The 16,734-nt window shown below is 34.0% G+C and overlaps 1 protein-coding gene across 1 annotated transcript in view; it reads left to right on the top strand.

Annotated features, from left to right (window-relative positions):
- The window catches only part of DAW1 (dynein assembly factor with WD repeats 1), a 55,256-nt gene that overhangs the window by 13,082 nt on the left and 25,440 nt on the right, over positions 1–16,734 (top strand). Inside the window, exons 3-5 of the mRNA XM_007502149.3 lie at positions 5,086–5,230; positions 10,020–10,078; positions 14,134–14,256. Coding sequence (XP_007502211.1) covers positions 5,086–5,230; positions 10,020–10,078; positions 14,134–14,256 — 327 coding nt within the window. The remainder of the gene's footprint in view (positions 1–5,085; positions 5,231–10,019; positions 10,079–14,133; positions 14,257–16,734) is intronic.

The raw sequence follows: 16,734 nt of genomic DNA, 5'->3' as shown, positions 1-16,734 counted from the left end.
GCCACATTTTAGCCATTACTATATTATAACCTCTCCCATCTCCCCTAAATTTCCACCATTACATTAGCTTCAAGACTCAGCTCAAGTGCTAACTCCTTTCTCCATGAGGCCTTTCAAAATCCTCCTCAATGTTAGTTGTCCTCTTCCTGAAATGCCTTTGGGTTCCCTTTGTATGTAAAATTTGCCTGCTTTTTTCTATATTTATTTTGTATTTTATCTCCCACCTAAAACCAGAATATGAGCTTCTTGAGAGGAGAGAGAACTTTTGGTGTCTTGCTCATAGATGGCAATTAATAAGTGCTTGTTGAAATCTAGTGATATTAGAGATATACTGGAGATTTTTAATTAGAGAATAGGGCCAGAAGTGGTGTTTTAGGAATCAAGTAATCTGTAATAGAGCACTTTAATGAGCATTAAATGTGTGCCAGACAATACATCCTATAAAAATTTTAATAAAATTCATGAAAGTAGATGAAATCACTGAGAGAAAAATATATAAAGAGAAGGCCTAGGAGAGAATACTGGGTGATATTCACACTCTGGGGATAGAAGAAAGACAGGGAAACATCCAAGGTTTGAGAAGTAGTTAGGTTTGTAGAAGGAGATACAAGACAGAACAGGTGATAAGCCTGCCTGTGTGGCATAGGGGAAGCATGCAGTGTTGCAAAAATACTAACTAGGAGGATTTAAAATGCCTATTCAGTTGAGGAAGAGAGGTCACTGATGACTTTTGAAAGAACAACTTCAATGGAGTGGTAGGGACAAAAGGAAGGAAGGAAAGATGCATTTATTAGTTATTTATTGTGAGCTAGACACTATGCTCAGACCTATGTAAATGCAAGGAAAGGAAAGGGCTTGCTCTCTAAAAGCTTCCAATCTGATGGGGAAGATGATACACAAAAGGAAGCTAAAAAGAAAAGGGGCTTGGGGAAATGAAAGTCCAACCCCAGGGGCACAGTTTCAAAATACAAGAAATCAGGAAATACAAAGTATTTGTATTTCAAAATACAAGAAATCAGACCTTGAAGGTGAGCTTGGGCTCTTCCACAAAATTCAGGCCCCCTCAAAGGTACTCACTAATGGTATAAGGAGGGAGGGTTTGCTGAGGGATATTCCTGGTTGAGCAAGTCAGGGGGAGTGTTAAGTGTTTCAGGGTGAGGAGAAAGTCCTCTGTATAAAGGGAGTTCTTGAAGTCCAGAATCCAAGATTTGGACTATGAAGACAAATCAGATTGGAAAGAATTGAGGAGTAAATGGATGGTGAGGAAATTGAGGAAACAAATTCAGACCACTTTTTGCAGGAGTTTCCAAGGGAAATGGGAAATGACATAGAATCCTATGGCTCGAGGAGATGGGAGTGTCCAGGGAAAGATTTATTTATTTTGGTGGGAGACCTGAACACGTTTGTAGCCAGATGGGAAAGAACCAGTTATGGTGAGCCCCTAAAGGAGACAAGAGGAGATATGAGCAAAGAGAGGGCACAAGTGAAAGGATAAACCTTAAAAGTAAAGGCTGCTATCTCTACTCTGAAACTAGAGAGGAGAGAATAAGGGAAAATGTATAGAGGTTTTGAAGTGTGGTGGGAGAAAAGGGAGCATGAAGTAGATGGTCTTAATCTCAGTAAAGCAGATGACAAGATTATTTATGGTAAGGTAGCTCAGGGCAGAAATGGGAGCTTGAGGAGAGAACAAGTTTAGTATAGCTGGTATCTGAAGTCTGATGGGGAAGTGATCACAGGTGAGTTGACCTGTAAGAATTTCCTCAATTTGAGCTGTTCTAGCCTCCCCATCATAGCCTATGTCCCTGAACCACTTCCCTTCTAGGATCAAGGCTTACCCTTTTCAAGAGGTCTCAGTGTTCATAATGGTGAAGGAAAGACATTTTCGACATTGTTAGACTTTATATTTTATCCTATATATATGTTATCCTAGACACTATAAAAGTACTTTTCAAAAAAATTAATGAAAGTTTGGATATGTCAAAGATCTGATTCAGGTTGAAAATAAAAGAGACTCTACAGAATGAAATTCTGACTATACAGTTGCAAATAATCCCTAAGAGGATAAGAAAGGGAAGAAACCTCAGGAAAATAATATGATTACAAATATGAGGTCTTTTGAGCTCAGATTTTTTAAAGACTGCTTGCACACACCTATGCACTTACAAGATAAAGGAAGGACATATAACTTAGAACAAATCTCTGCTACAAAACTATAAGTCTAGTATCATAAAGGTAAAAGCTCATAAGGAGCTGAGATTTTAGAAATGTAGAAGACAATAAAATATGAAGTATTAAATCAAAGATTTAAGCAAGTCATTGACAGATCGTTGCTTAGGGAAAATGATAAAACATTAACAGATGGCAGAGAGAAAACAGAACTACTCAATTCCTATTATGTTTTTTATCATTTCCATGAATAAGAATGATCATGATCTTGGATATTAGTCCTGAGCAAAATTGAAAATTAGATTAAAGGAATGATTTGTAAGCACTTGAGGGAAGAAAAAAAGAGATAATCATTAGGAGTCAGGGTCATTGAGAATGTGTAATTTATATCAAATTACTTGCCTTCTCAAAGAAGGGCAATGTGAATCAGAGATGGAGGGAGGGGGGAGAAGATTTGGAACTCAAAATTTTAAAAAATGAGTGTTAGGAATTGGTTTTATGTGTAATTGGAGAATGTCATGTCAAACAAACTTCATTTCTTTTTGTGACAGGGTTAGAGGGTATTAGAAAAATGCTGAAGATATAGAGCATCTTGGTTTCAGTAAAAAGGCATTTGGCAGAGTAATTTTATATTTAATGGATGAATTATGTGATGATGAGTTGGAAAACCATATCCAAAGCAGTTTTATTAAATGATTAATGGTGCCCCTCTCCAGGCTGAATAGCAGAATATCACAAAGCCATGCCATATTCATCTTTGTTACTGGGTCTTAAGGTATGGAAAGATTATGGAATAAGCATTTATATATCAGCTACTGTGTGCCAATCATCTCATTTGATCCTCACAACAATCCTGCAAACCGGGCATTGTTGTAAACACAATTTTACAATTGAGGAAACGGAGGCAGACAGAAATCAAAGAATTTGCCCAGGGCCATACTGCTAGTGTCTGTGGCCAGATTTGAATTCAGATGTTATTGACCCTAGGCCCAGTGTTCCTTCCACTGCTCTACCTGGCTGCCTCCAAGGAACAGGTTGAAGACCTAAAAGGCATGCTTGTTAAGTTGTAGATGGTTCCAAAAATAAAGGATTGGAAGGAATGTGTACTAAACTAAATGACATAATCAAAACATAACTATTTTGGGAAATGAGGACAGTGGATCAAAACTAATAAGATGAGATTAAATCTAGACTAGATAAAACAATTACATCTCCATAGAACAGGGAAGACCCAGGTAGCATCAAAGTTCATGTGAAAAAGACTTGAGACCCTTTGATGACCACGAGCACAGCATGAGCCAAAAAATGTGGGGAAAATGTCATTGTAATCTTAATCAATTGTAATATAAATATAATGTACAAATATATATTCATTACATAGGTATGAATGTAATAAGTATAGCAATGAATGTAATTATAGTACTAATGCAGATATAATTTGTATCTTAAAGATATACATGGGGATATATATATATATATATATATATATAGTGTTGTATATGTGTGTGTGTGTATACTTACATATATTTTTATTAACATGAGTACAGTATTTAGACAAGTAGATGATTCAGTGGGAAAGCACCTTTAGAAGCCATATAGTCTACTCTTATCCTCACCCCCCAGGATCTGAGACCCAGATAGAGGTGGTAACCTCAGGTCATAAGGTAGTGACAGACTTGGAAGGACTTCCATCTCAGCCCAGGAGACTTCACTTCAGGCCAGCAGATACTAAGAAAGGAATAACTTGAGCCCAGCATGTATCCTGGGCAGATTGGATTGGAATAATATATTTTGTCCAGTTCTTTGAGAAGCACATTGATAAACTAGAAGACATCCAGGAGATGGTTCCTAGATTGATGGGGCATCTGGACATCCTCTGAAATTGAGCAAAATTTAAAGGAGGAGAGAATATTTGACTTGGAAGAGTAAAAAAAAATGGGAAAAAAAATCCATTTTCAGATGGTTGAAGAACTTTAGCTTTTGAAACAGAGAAGCAGACTTATTCTTTGTTGCTCTGCTAGTGGTCTCTTCATATCTCCAGTAGCACTGTAACTTGCACGTAATTAGAGTTAAGGTGATGCAGGTTGGTGGTAAGAAGGAACATGAGATCATGGGTTGAACACTGGGTTTTCAACCACCAGATCTGAGTTTGGATCTCAAATTTCCTATATAGCAGCAATGTAAGCTTGGACAAATCACTGAACCTTTCTGTGCCTCCTTTCTTTGGTCCTTTCCAATTCCAAATCCTCTGATGATACATTTTAAGGACAGGATCAGTACCTGTTATTTCATTAATACAGGGAACTGTCTAGAGAGGAATTTCTACCAATGAGGGCTAATCCCTTTTTTCCAACTTTCATATAACCTCATAGAGTTCTCTTAGAACCCTGAGGTAACTTCATCATAGTCACACAGCCAGTATTCATCAGAAGTAGGATTTTATTCTGGTGTTATCCAAGTTTTGAGGTCAGCTCTTTACCTATTATGCTATGCTGCATCTAAATCATTGCATGTAATTTTAATTTTAGGCAGTTTGTTGGTAAATCTTGTACTAGATTGACTACCAGGTAGACAGTATGGGTAAATAAAAAGTTCAGTTTACTAAAAGGTAACTCACCCAAGTTGCTTGCCTTCAATAGTAGAGACTGATGATAAGATCATATTACAGCATTGTTTCATTTTTTTCCATGCCATGACTTCATATTATTTGTATTATTAACATGATAGAGATAATTATAGTAAGAATAATTTTAAAATGATTTGATACTGATAGCTTTTTAAAAACATCTTCCTGCAGTGATGATTGTATATGTTTTATTTTGTCAAAACTGCTTAACAAAAATCATTCAATTTTGTATTTACTCAATGTATCAACCATGTTTTCATATAGGATAATCAATATTTTCTCTTTTATTACAGTACAGATGTCAGTGCCTTAGTAGAAGAGATCCGGAAAGCAGAGCCTCTCATCACAGCTTCACGAACAGATCAAGTCAAACATCTAATATTGAAATTACAGGATAAACTTGGACAACAGGGAGACCACAAGTTCTACCTTTTTAAGGTAATAAATATTTTGTAATTGTTTTAATATACATGATTAATATACATTTCTAGCCTATCTTTGATGGATTTTTACTGCAGATGTGTTATTCAATTTTCAGTTGAAATGAACTGACCAAAATAAAGATGATTCATCTTAAGTTTGTGTTTGTTAATATTATTCCACCTTTTCTACCTTTTTCTATTCTTTATTAAAACATAAATAAGGAGCTCTTCAAAGTGTAGCAGATTTTTATCAACCCAGGACCCATGGCAACTCTAAGTATACTTCTTCTAGTTACCTTGATGATAATAACATTTTTTAAGGGTTACCAATATCATCTTTTCTTATTGGAATACAAATCATTTGAACTTATTGAGTCCCTTAAAAAAGAGTTTTTGCTTCCCCCTCCCCCCCCTTTTTTAATACCTTTTGGCGATTCTCTTGAGTTCTGTGTTTGGCCACCAAATTTTCTGTTTAAGTCAGGTCTTTTATTTATGATGCTTGGAAGTCTTCTATTTTATTAAATGACCATACTTTACTCTGCAAAAACATAGTGAATTCTGCTGGGTAGTTGATTCTTGGTTGTAGACCTAGTTTCCTTGTTTTCCAGAATATCATATTCCATGCCTTCTGATTCTTCAGTGTGGATGCAGCCAGGTCCCATGTTATCCTAACCAAATGTGGTTCCTTGATATCTGAATGGTTCTTCTTAGCAGCTTGTAGTATCTTTTCCTTGGTCTGGTAGTTCTTGAATTTGGCTATAACATTCCTGGGCATTGTCATTTGGGGATTAAATGCAGGAGGTGATCTCTGGATTCTATCAATTGCCACTTTTCCCTCTTGCTCAAGAATGTTGGGGCAGTTTTCTTGGATAATTTTCTAAAGAATGATTTCCATCCTTTTTTTTTGTCATGATTTTCCAGTAGTCCAATAATTCTTAAATTGTTTCTTCTGGCTCTATTTTCTAGGTCTATAGTTTTATCAATAAGGTGTTTCATATTTTTCCCAATTTTTTCATTCTTTTGATTTTGTTTTATATACTCTTGCTGATTTGTGAAGTCATTTGCTTCTAGGTGTTGGAATCTAATTTATAAAGACTGAATTTCATCCCTGACTTTTTGGTCATCCTCCTTCTGGTCTATTTTTCTTTGTAGGTCATCTTTTGCTTCCTTTGCCTCATTTTCAAGTTGGTCAATTCTGGCTTTCAAGACACCATTTTCTTGTTTTAGTTCATGTGCCTCTATTTCCAGATTATTCATTTTGCTTTTTAAGTTCTTTTCCTAATTGTCTTCAGCCTCTCTTAATTGTTTTTTTTGAATTGTGTTTTGAGTTCTTCCAAAGCCTGAGTCCAATTCACTGGAGTTTCTGCATTTTGCTTGCTGTGCCTTGGTCTTCCTTTGTTCCATTTGCTCTTTCCTCATTACCTGGACAGGAGCTGTTGATTGTAATTTCTTTTTAATATTTCTGTTGTTTACTCATAATTTTTTCTTCTTTTCCTCCGGTCATTGGCTGTAATCTTTTCCCTCTGATTATGTGTTGGATCTGTCTGTAGTAGTTTTTCTACTCCTCCCTTGAAGTCACTCTCAAGTTTTCTTGTCTATTTATTCCCATTTTTTGGTTCCTATATTCAACTGCCTTTCTTGTGCTTCTCTTTTGTCTCCTGACTCAAAACTATGCCCTGTCTGGTCATCCTGATGCTAATAAGTGTTCTAATAATACAGTCCCATTCAACAAGCTCTTAATGAATGCCTGGTATTTGGAAAGCAAATAATAATAATACTCGCAATAATTGAATATGGTTGCATGCAGCAGAATTTTGTATTTTCCACAGTTTGCACGTAGAGTAGAACAGGATGTTGAAAGCATTGATTAATTTTTTTTTTATAAATAGCTTTTAACTTTTGGATGGGTTATATTGCATAAACATTTCCTATTCTGTTGATCTAAATAATATTAAAGGTTTTATTATAAGTTCTGTTACTATTAATAATAATATCAATATATTGTTATACTCACAGCTCACCATTTACCAAACACTATATATTTAAAAAACCAATTGAAAAAAGTGGTACAAATATGATTTCCATTTTTATATAAATGAAGCTAAATTTGTAAGAGATTTATGTAGAAATGTACATTTAAATTTTTAGTAACCTGAGAGTACTAAATATGTACATGTACAATCTTCAATATTCCCTATCATCTGCAAATTAATGAGAAAAAAACTTAACATATATATGTTAACTACCTCAAAATGGATAGGTATTAGCATGTAAATGAATATTAAAATATGTGAAGTGCTTTTATTAAAACCTTTTATTAAAGTTTACTGTATTTCATGGATACTAGTATTCATTTCTTCAAAGTTAAAAATAAATAATGGTTACTAAAAAAGATAGTATTAGTACTTAGTATTTAGGTATCTTTGAAAGTCAAACAGTTAAAGCAAAGAGTCTGAAGCTATATCCACTGTACCACTTAGCTTCTTCAGAGGTATGGTACCAAAAATGCTGGGGTTAGGGGAGAAATAAGAAAGGAGGAAGGATAACTCAAAAAAGTCTTTTTTTCAGAAGGTAGGATTTAAGTTAAGTCTTGAACAAAGCCAGAGAAGCCAGGAGTCACAGGTGAGAAGTGTGTAGGCCATAAGGAAGAGACAGGGCAAAATTCTTTCAATTATATTTAGAAGTTAAATTTTCATAGAATATTGAAATAGATATTTTTAAGTTCCTAAAATCTCATGTTTTCCATTTCTATATTATATGGTCTATCTCCATATAGTAGATATGCCTATAATGAGAAATATATTTTAATGAAATTTTAAAAGTTCATTTTCTCTCTAGGTTTCAAATCGATTAAATTAATATATGCCATTTTATATTGAATTCTAGTAAAAGCAAATATTATCTAAACTGTGTCCCTAAGACTTAATGCCAACCTTTTTTCTTCCCCCTTACCCTCAGAAAAATTTTCTTCCATTCTCCTCAATCTACTTCTCTTCCCTCCCTCTCTTCTATTTATTTTTTTTTTGTACATACAATTTTATATAGTAGAAAGAGCACAATATACGGAGGAAAGAATACAGATTTGCTGCTTACTAGTTGAGTGATCGAGCAAATCACTCAATCTCTTTGGGATTTAATTTCCTTATCTGTAAAACAAATGGGTTAGACTGAGTAATAGGTCCCTTTGATCTCTAAAGAAAATGATCCTATCATCTGCATACACTTATAACAACTTGTAAGTGGCAAGGAGATTTGGGGTCTCTAGTGATCTACTAGAAAGAGCACTGAATTTTAAATCAAAAGCCCTGATATGTAGCTTAAATTATAGTTCTGCTACTTACTCCCTATATTACTTGACCTCTGGAATACTTGGTTCCTTATTTATAAAGTTAGGATTTTGGATTGGATTATCTGTAAGAGCCTTCAGACTCCAAACTGTATACTTATGAGTCAATGTTTTGTTTCTGTCTTGTTTATTGTTTTATATGACAATTTTTGAGGGGAGTAGATTTCATTCATTTATACATTAAGCATGCTCTTTCAGGTACAGAATACACAAGCAATCTTTTCCTTTTCCATATATAGGTAACAGTTTAAATTAGTAGACTAAAAAGGGATATATAAAGGCTCATAACTGTAAAATTAAAAAAATAAAATTCATTCCTCTTGTCCTGGCATGATCTTTCCAGCAGGTGGCAACATTCAACTTCATATATTAGGTTTAGGAACTTGACCTAGTTCCTTAATTAAACAAATACTAAGATTTGAGGACCTTTAAATGCTGTAGATATAAAAGGATAAAAAAAAATTCAGCCCTTCCTCTCCAGAGAGATTTATAGGTGGCAATGAGCTTGAAGTTAGGTTTTATTTTTCATTTTGAATAAAAATAATTAGCATATACTTTTAACAGTTATAATTAAATAAAAAACCAAGTTTAACATTGATGTTGATTCCTCAATAATGAGTAACTATAGTCAGTCTTATAGCTAATGATATGACAATGATATAAACATAACATTGAAGAAAAAACACTGGAGTTAGAAGTCAGATGATACATATTTTAATTCTATTTTTGCTACTTAACAATAATTTTAGATACCTATATAGCTTAAGATGTTTCTGCTACTTAAAATCAATACTAGATACTTACATAGCTTATAGTTTTACAGGAGTCTTAATGTAGATTCAAGAACTCATTTTATTCTTCCAACAACTATTTGAGATAAGGATTATAATTATTATTGTATTTCCAGTTTTACAAATGAGGAAACTAAGATTCAGTGGTATTAAAGTATTTATTAATGATCATACAGTTAGTGTTAGAGGCAAAATCTGAATCAAGGCCCATCTTGATCTTGCAAATTTGTTACTTTTCCCACTCTCTCATTATACTTCTCATTATCTAAAACCTCTATGGATCTCAGTTTCCTCTTCTTTAAAATGGGAGAATAAATTTGTTCATTTTAAAAATTACCTTCCTTGATTCATTGATTTGTAGTTACATGCACACACATGCATAAAAATAATAATAAATAAAATCAGTCTAGTGGCAACGTTTTTTATAATGACTCCATCATGTTTTTTGACACTTCACATTGTTTCAGATGATCTCACTGTGTTTGTGATAGTGCTTATACCTGAAATTATATTATTCATCTTTTTAAAAAACCACAATATTTTATTTGTGATTTATTGAGTCAATATTTTATTTGTTTATTATTATTTTATATTTACTTGGTACAATTAAAAGTTTTCTAGTAGTTTGATTTTGTTAATAGAATAAAATATGTTTTCTTATATTAAAGGTACTCAGAGCACATATACTACCATTGACAAATGTTGCATTTAATAAATCAGGTTCTTGGTAAGTTTCTCTTTTTAATTTTTAAATTAAGTATTGGCATTTAGAGTTATAAGATTATCCATTGTTAAGTGAGTTCTGTGCTCACAGTCTAATGGGGGAGATCCTGAAAGTAACTTTGTACAAAAAAACTATTTACTGGGTGGATTGGAAATAATCAATAGAAGGAAGTCACTAGATTGGGAAAAGTTCCCTCTAGAATGTGGAATTTTAACTGAGGCTTGAAGAGAGTTCCCTCAAGAGGCAGAGATGGGGAGGGAAAACTTTCTAGGCAAGTAGGATTCTCTTTGGAAGGATCCCTGGATGTTGGATCTGAATAAAATACATAGAAATTATGATTGTTTTGTATTGCTTTCCTTCTCATATGAGAAAGAGAATCATATTGAAGAGGAAGAATTGGAAAAATACAAATGAATTCTTTATTAATGCAATGCCTAAATTACACCTCAGGGGATAACACACTTGTGGGCAGGTAAAATGTTCAGGCATTGTCTTCTCTCATAGACTTTCACTAACAGTTATACAGATGAAATTCATTTGTTTAACAAGTCAAAAAAGAGAACAGAGAATGTCTGATTATGAATACAGATACAATCTGGAAGAAGAGAAGCAAAAAAGTAATAGCATTAAAAGAAAACTACAGTCTTCATATGATCAAAACAACTTGATCTTGAATATAGGAAGAATAAGAATAATTTAAGAATTATGGGTTTTCCAAAACCATAAGATACATTTTTAAGAACTTGAATGTTGTAATACAAGAAATGATAACACAATACAAACTTCCCAGAACTTTTGAACACAGAAATAAAGTGCCAATTTAAAGAACTCACAAATGGCATCCAAAGAGGAAAAAAAATAACCTCTCCAACACATGTAAGTGGTGATTAAATTTAATAATTACAATGAAAACATATTCTTCAAAAGACCAGTAGAATGTTCTTCAAATATAAAAGAAAAGAAATCAGAATGCACAAGACTAGTCTGTACCACCAGAAACCATGATGATTCAATGCTTTGCAGTATTGCTGTTCTTTAGGTATAGTTTTATTATGTAGTTATAGTTAATACCTTTTACCTCTGACATTTGAAATGACATTTGACAAATGAAATGAAAAGCTCTTTCTTTTGAAATGATGTTTCTAGCTTTTAATGTTTCATTTCCAAAGAAAATTCTCTTAAAATTTGTTTTTGAAAGAAAGATTTTCTTTATCTCTTTGGAAAAGCAAATATTTTTTCATGAACATATATGAATAAGTGAGAGGTTTTATTAATATACTTTGGAATTTTCAAATCCTATCTACTAGCTGTTCTTGAAAATCCCTTTTGGTAACCCAGCAATACCACTACTAGGTCCATATCCCAAAGAGATTAAAGGTAGGGGGAAAGAACCTATCTGTATGAAAATATTTTTAGCAGTTCTTTTCATGGTGGAAAAGACCTGGAATGACTAAATGAGTTGCAGTCTATGTTTGTAATAGTATATTATTGTGCCATAAGAAATGACAAGATGATCACAAAAAAAAAAAAACAACCTGGAAAGAATTATATGAAGTGATGCAAAGTGAAGTGTGCGGAACCAGGAGAACAATGTACACAGTAACAATAATAATATATTATAACCAACTGTGAATGACTTAACTTATCAACAAGGCAAGGATGCAGGAAAAATTCCAAGAGGCTCATGACAAATAAAGGATATCTACCACCATAAAAGGAATAAGTGGAGTCTGAATGCAAATTGAAACATGCCATTCTTGATTTTATTTCTTCCATGAATTTTTTTCTAGTACAAGCCATAGATATCTTCTTTTACAACATGATAAATCTAGAAATTATTATATGATAATATATGTATAACCTATATCAGTAATGGTGAATCTTTTAGAGACTGAGTGCCCAAACTGCAACCCTCACACTGTATGTGAGGCCCCAGTCTTACTCCAGACAGGGGGAGGAAGTACTCCCTTTGGGTTGTTGGCAGAGGGATGGGCAATGTGAGAAATGTCCTCAGGTACATGCAGAGAGGGAGAGAGGAACACCTTCCAGCATGCATGCCATTGGTTCACCAACATGTATAGATATATTACCTGCCTTCTTAGGAAGGGGGAAATATGGGAGGAAGGGAGAGATCATGGACTGCAAAATATCAGAAATAAATATTAAGAAATTGTACTGACACGTAATCTGGAAAAAATATTTTTAAAAAGTCCCTTTGGCATGCAAAGGTCCCTGATCATTTTTAAAAATCAGATTAAGATTAAATGATGCATTTTATTTTAAGGTTACATCTGTAACCTGCATTTATGCCTTTTGTTGAGCCTTTTAAAAAGGTAAATCTAACTGCTGTTTTGTCTGAGTAGATTCTAGTATGGGTAATATAAAATGGGGAAGAAAAAAATAGTGGGAAAACTATCATATAGATAAACTGCTATTTCAAGTTCTCTCTATATTTGATGAGTCAGTGGACTTCCAGTTTCAGTGGGATACTTGCTGTAGCCAACAGGGAAAATTATTTTCTAGAATAGAATTCTATACTAAGTACAGTACTTCAGTATTCCTCTGAGATCCAAATTAAGTAAGAACTGAGCCAGCATCAACTTTTGGTTGCAAAGTTTCACCATCTGGCATGGTGGCAGTTCAATAAAAAAATCATGTATTTTCAAAAATTGTAAGAATTATTGCTGTCTCAGCAATGTTATTGAATATGAGCAGGCAACTTATGTTCTAGTCTTAGGTACAATTTGGAATATTCACATTTCAATGTATAATAAATGAAAATTCTACATTCTCATTTTAAAAACACGTGGTTAAAAGGAATGAAAGATCTGAGGTGCTTTGATCTGGTTAAGACACATACACATATTTAAAAGAATAAGCTATTCTACTGTGTTTGTAATGTTTTGAATATAATCCATTTTGGAGGGAGGGGACATGGATTGAGTGTGAGAATATCCATAATAAGTCCAATCAGTGTTTCATCCTAGCAAATATTTTGTCTTTGATGATGACACAAAAGATGTGTGAGAAGAATCCAAAATGTCAACCTCTAAAATGAGAGATAATCCTGTGATCCATTATTTCTGTTAACCCATAGATTAATGATCCATTAATTGTCTAATTCTTCTTTAACCTATAAATGTTGTTTACCTATACCATTTTAAGGTATTAAATCTTATACATTACTACCTCCAATATAATTCAATTAATTAAAAATAGATTTTAAATTCCCTTTGTCTGTGGAGCATTCTGCTCTATGCTTAGGGAAATAGAGAATTTAAATAAGATACTTTCCTTCCCCTAATGAAGTTTGTAAAGCAGTAATATTTCCTTTCCTTTCCTCTAAAATGAGTACCTTCAAACTTCAAGGCTATCAAGATGCCCTAGAAGGGTGTGGGACATATATGTGTGTGTTCCCTTCCTTCAGAACATAACTCAGGTGTTTCCTTCCAAGTGAGGACTTATTTTATCCTCCCAAATGTTGGTGCTTTCTGCCTCCTGAAATGATTTTGTATAAACCTTGTGTCTCTCTTTACACATTCAGTGTCCCTCAATAGAATGTGAGCTTCCTGAAAACAGAGGCATTTTTTTCCCTTCATTGTCCTGGCATCAGGCACATATATAACATGAGCATAATAAATGTTTGCTTTATTGAACAGTTCCTCTCAACTTCTTTTTTTTTTTTCAGACCAGAAGTGATTTCTGTAAAATAGCAGTAGACAAGGCTTTTAATATGTAAATGTTTTAAGAAACAGTTTTGGTAATTTTTTGGTTCTAATCTTTCCCTTCTAGGCCTTTCTTTCCCCCTTGAGAATTAAAATTCAAATAGAACTCCAGGTAGCATAGTCTTTGTTAGTTTTCCCATTTGTTTTGCTAATGCTTTGCAGATATGATGTGAAATTAGAAGTTAGTTTTGGTTCTCTTGTGTAGCTAATTAAAACAATTCCACTGAGGAATCAAAGTGAAAAAATGCTTTTATGATCTATTTTTTTTAAAAGAGGGTTAAGAGGGTTGCTGTATTATTTTCACTCTAATCCCATTGTATTTTCTCATTTTAGCTTTATTACCGGAAGCTATGATCGAACATGCAAACTCTGGGACACTTCGTCGGGGGAGGAACTGCATACACTGGAAGGTCACAGGAATGTGGTGTATGCTATAGCATTTAATAATCCTTATGGGTAAATATCATTTTATTCAACCATTCTTGTGTTTTTGAATGTTGTATGGCATTCATCACCCTGTGATAAGCTCTGTCATGCATTCATAGGCATAGAAGACAGGAATCTTCATTGGAGAGACAAGACAAATGAAAAGTGAAAAAAGAACCCAGTATGTATGGTTAAGGGCCAGAGGAGTGTGAGAGTAAGAAATGGCATGTTTGGCGTATGTGATTTTCACTTGGGTGGTTGTGGTCAGAGAAGACTTCTTTGATGAGTCAGTCTTGAGTTTGGACTTGAAGAACAGCTACAACTGGACAGTTAGTTGTAGGGAAAGAATTCTAGGGAGGATGAAATCATGTAATCCAGGTTGTAGAAGTAGGAATGAATAAGCCCTTTTGGGGGGAGCCAATGAGTAAATGGATCCAGATGGAATAGAAAATTCCCATTAGGAAACAGTGAGAGACAAGATGGAGGTCAATATTTGGTTTGTATTGTGGGAGACCTTAAATGCTGGACCAAGAGATCTGAGCTTTACCTTGTAGGCATGGCAGCCGTTGAAGGTTTTTCAGTAGGGAGTAGCAATGGTGAAAGTTGCTCCATTGTTTGTCACATCCAACTCTTCATGATGCCATTTTGGTGTTTTTTTGGCAAAGATACTGGAGTAGTGTGCCATTTCCTTCTCCAGCTTATTCTAAAGATAAGGTAGTGAGGTAAACAGAGTTAAAGGACTTCTCCATGGCCCCACAGCTAGTAAGTATCTGAGGCCAGATTTGAACTCAGGAAGAGGAGTCTCCCTCACTCGGGGTCTGGCACTCTTTATCTGCTGAGCCACTCAGCTGCCATTCTGGAAGTAGTTTTCTACTAAGACAAATTATTGTTGTGCAGGATGGAATTAATAGTATAAAATTCTGAAAAAAAAGACCACTTTGAAAATGTTGTGAAATAATACAGGTCTGGCAATAAGGGCCAGCATTAGGGATGAGTGACGGAAAATGGCAAAGGATTTTGTAACCTTTGATATATTTAGAGTAGAAATCTCCACTATCCACTTTCTGAAACTTTATAACTCAGCTACTGATGTAATTCTATTAATTGCAAAATAAGGCCCTACTAAACTTAATTAGTGTCGATATTTCATGTGTATTTAAAAATGATTAAATATCCTTCCAATTCAATTTCAGATAATTTAATTCTGATCCAAATACACTCGAGTTAAAGTAGAGAAAAGCAAATTTTCATTATCTCATTACTCTAAATGGTAGAAGAAGGCTTTGTTGCAATGATAGCAGATACCTTATAACTTCTGAAACAATTATTATTTCAACTATATCTTTTTTAAATGTTTGTATATTCTCCAGACTTGATCCCCACATCTAACAACATTCCTCTAAAGAGACTTGATTCTTCTTTGTGCCTAGTAAAACAGCCTTCTGGGTATGGAGGAGAGGAACACATGCACACACACACACATACACACACACACACAGCTTACTCCCCCTCCTAGAAGCTAGTGCCCTCTCTCCTCCTCCAAGCGCCCTCTCTTCCTTTGATGTCTGTGATGTATAGACTTACAGATAAGCACACATTGGCCTCCCTGCAAGCTCCTCGAGGGCAGAGACTGTCACATTTTGTCTTGACCTTGTATCACCAGTGCTCAGTAATGTCTAACACACAGTTTGCACCCTACGAAGCTCAACAAAACTATATCCTTTACCAGGTTGGCTTGTCTGTCATTTGCTTGACCTTCTTACAGTGTCCCAAAAATCTTAACACAGTTTTAAACCTGAAAAACTAAAAACACAATAAAACAAACCTTGAAAGGCTATTTAAAATTTATAAGGTCAACATAGCCACATTTTGTGCTATATGTTAGCCAATTTTTGAACTTAGTAAAAACTTATATCAGCTGCTTTTCAGAAATTGAAAAGATTGCTTTTGTGATTCTAGCCTTAAGATCTTCTAAAAAATGCAGTTTTGTTTTTCCCCACAAATTTTGACATGACTTTACAAGAAAAAGTCCAATGGGGATAGATCATGTGACTGAGTTAGAGGAGCAAGAGGACGTCCTCTATTGATCTACCAGCTGGAGAAAGTGTCATCCAGAAACTGTCATACATGCAGTGAATAATGACAGTTTCCCATCTTATTAATATTAAAGCTTGTTTCAAAATTTACAAAGCTTAAGTATTTATATATAATATACATATAATATATTATGTATAATTAATTGTATGCATAATTAATTACACATGATATAAATATAAAATAAGTAATTAACCTTAAAGTTTGAAACCACATGAAAACTTTTGGGATAACCAGGCTAATCTCTACTCTAAGATCCTTCCTAGTATAGCAAAATAGATCTTATACTCCAAATTTTGGACTGAGTTTTTTATTTGGATGAAATGGAGAGGAAAATCATTTAGTAAGCACTTATTGTATGCCACAACCAAGAAAGCACTGGGGTAACAGAAAATGGAGAGGATACAATATTTC

This window comes from Monodelphis domestica, chromosome 8, assembly GCF_027887165.1.
Source record: "Monodelphis domestica isolate mMonDom1 chromosome 8, mMonDom1.pri, whole genome shotgun sequence".
Classification (NCBI taxonomy): Eukaryota; Metazoa; Chordata; class Mammalia; order Didelphimorphia; family Didelphidae; genus Monodelphis; species Monodelphis domestica.
The sequence above is the reverse complement of the archived record's forward strand: the minus strand, read 5'-3'. Positions and strand labels throughout refer to the sequence as shown.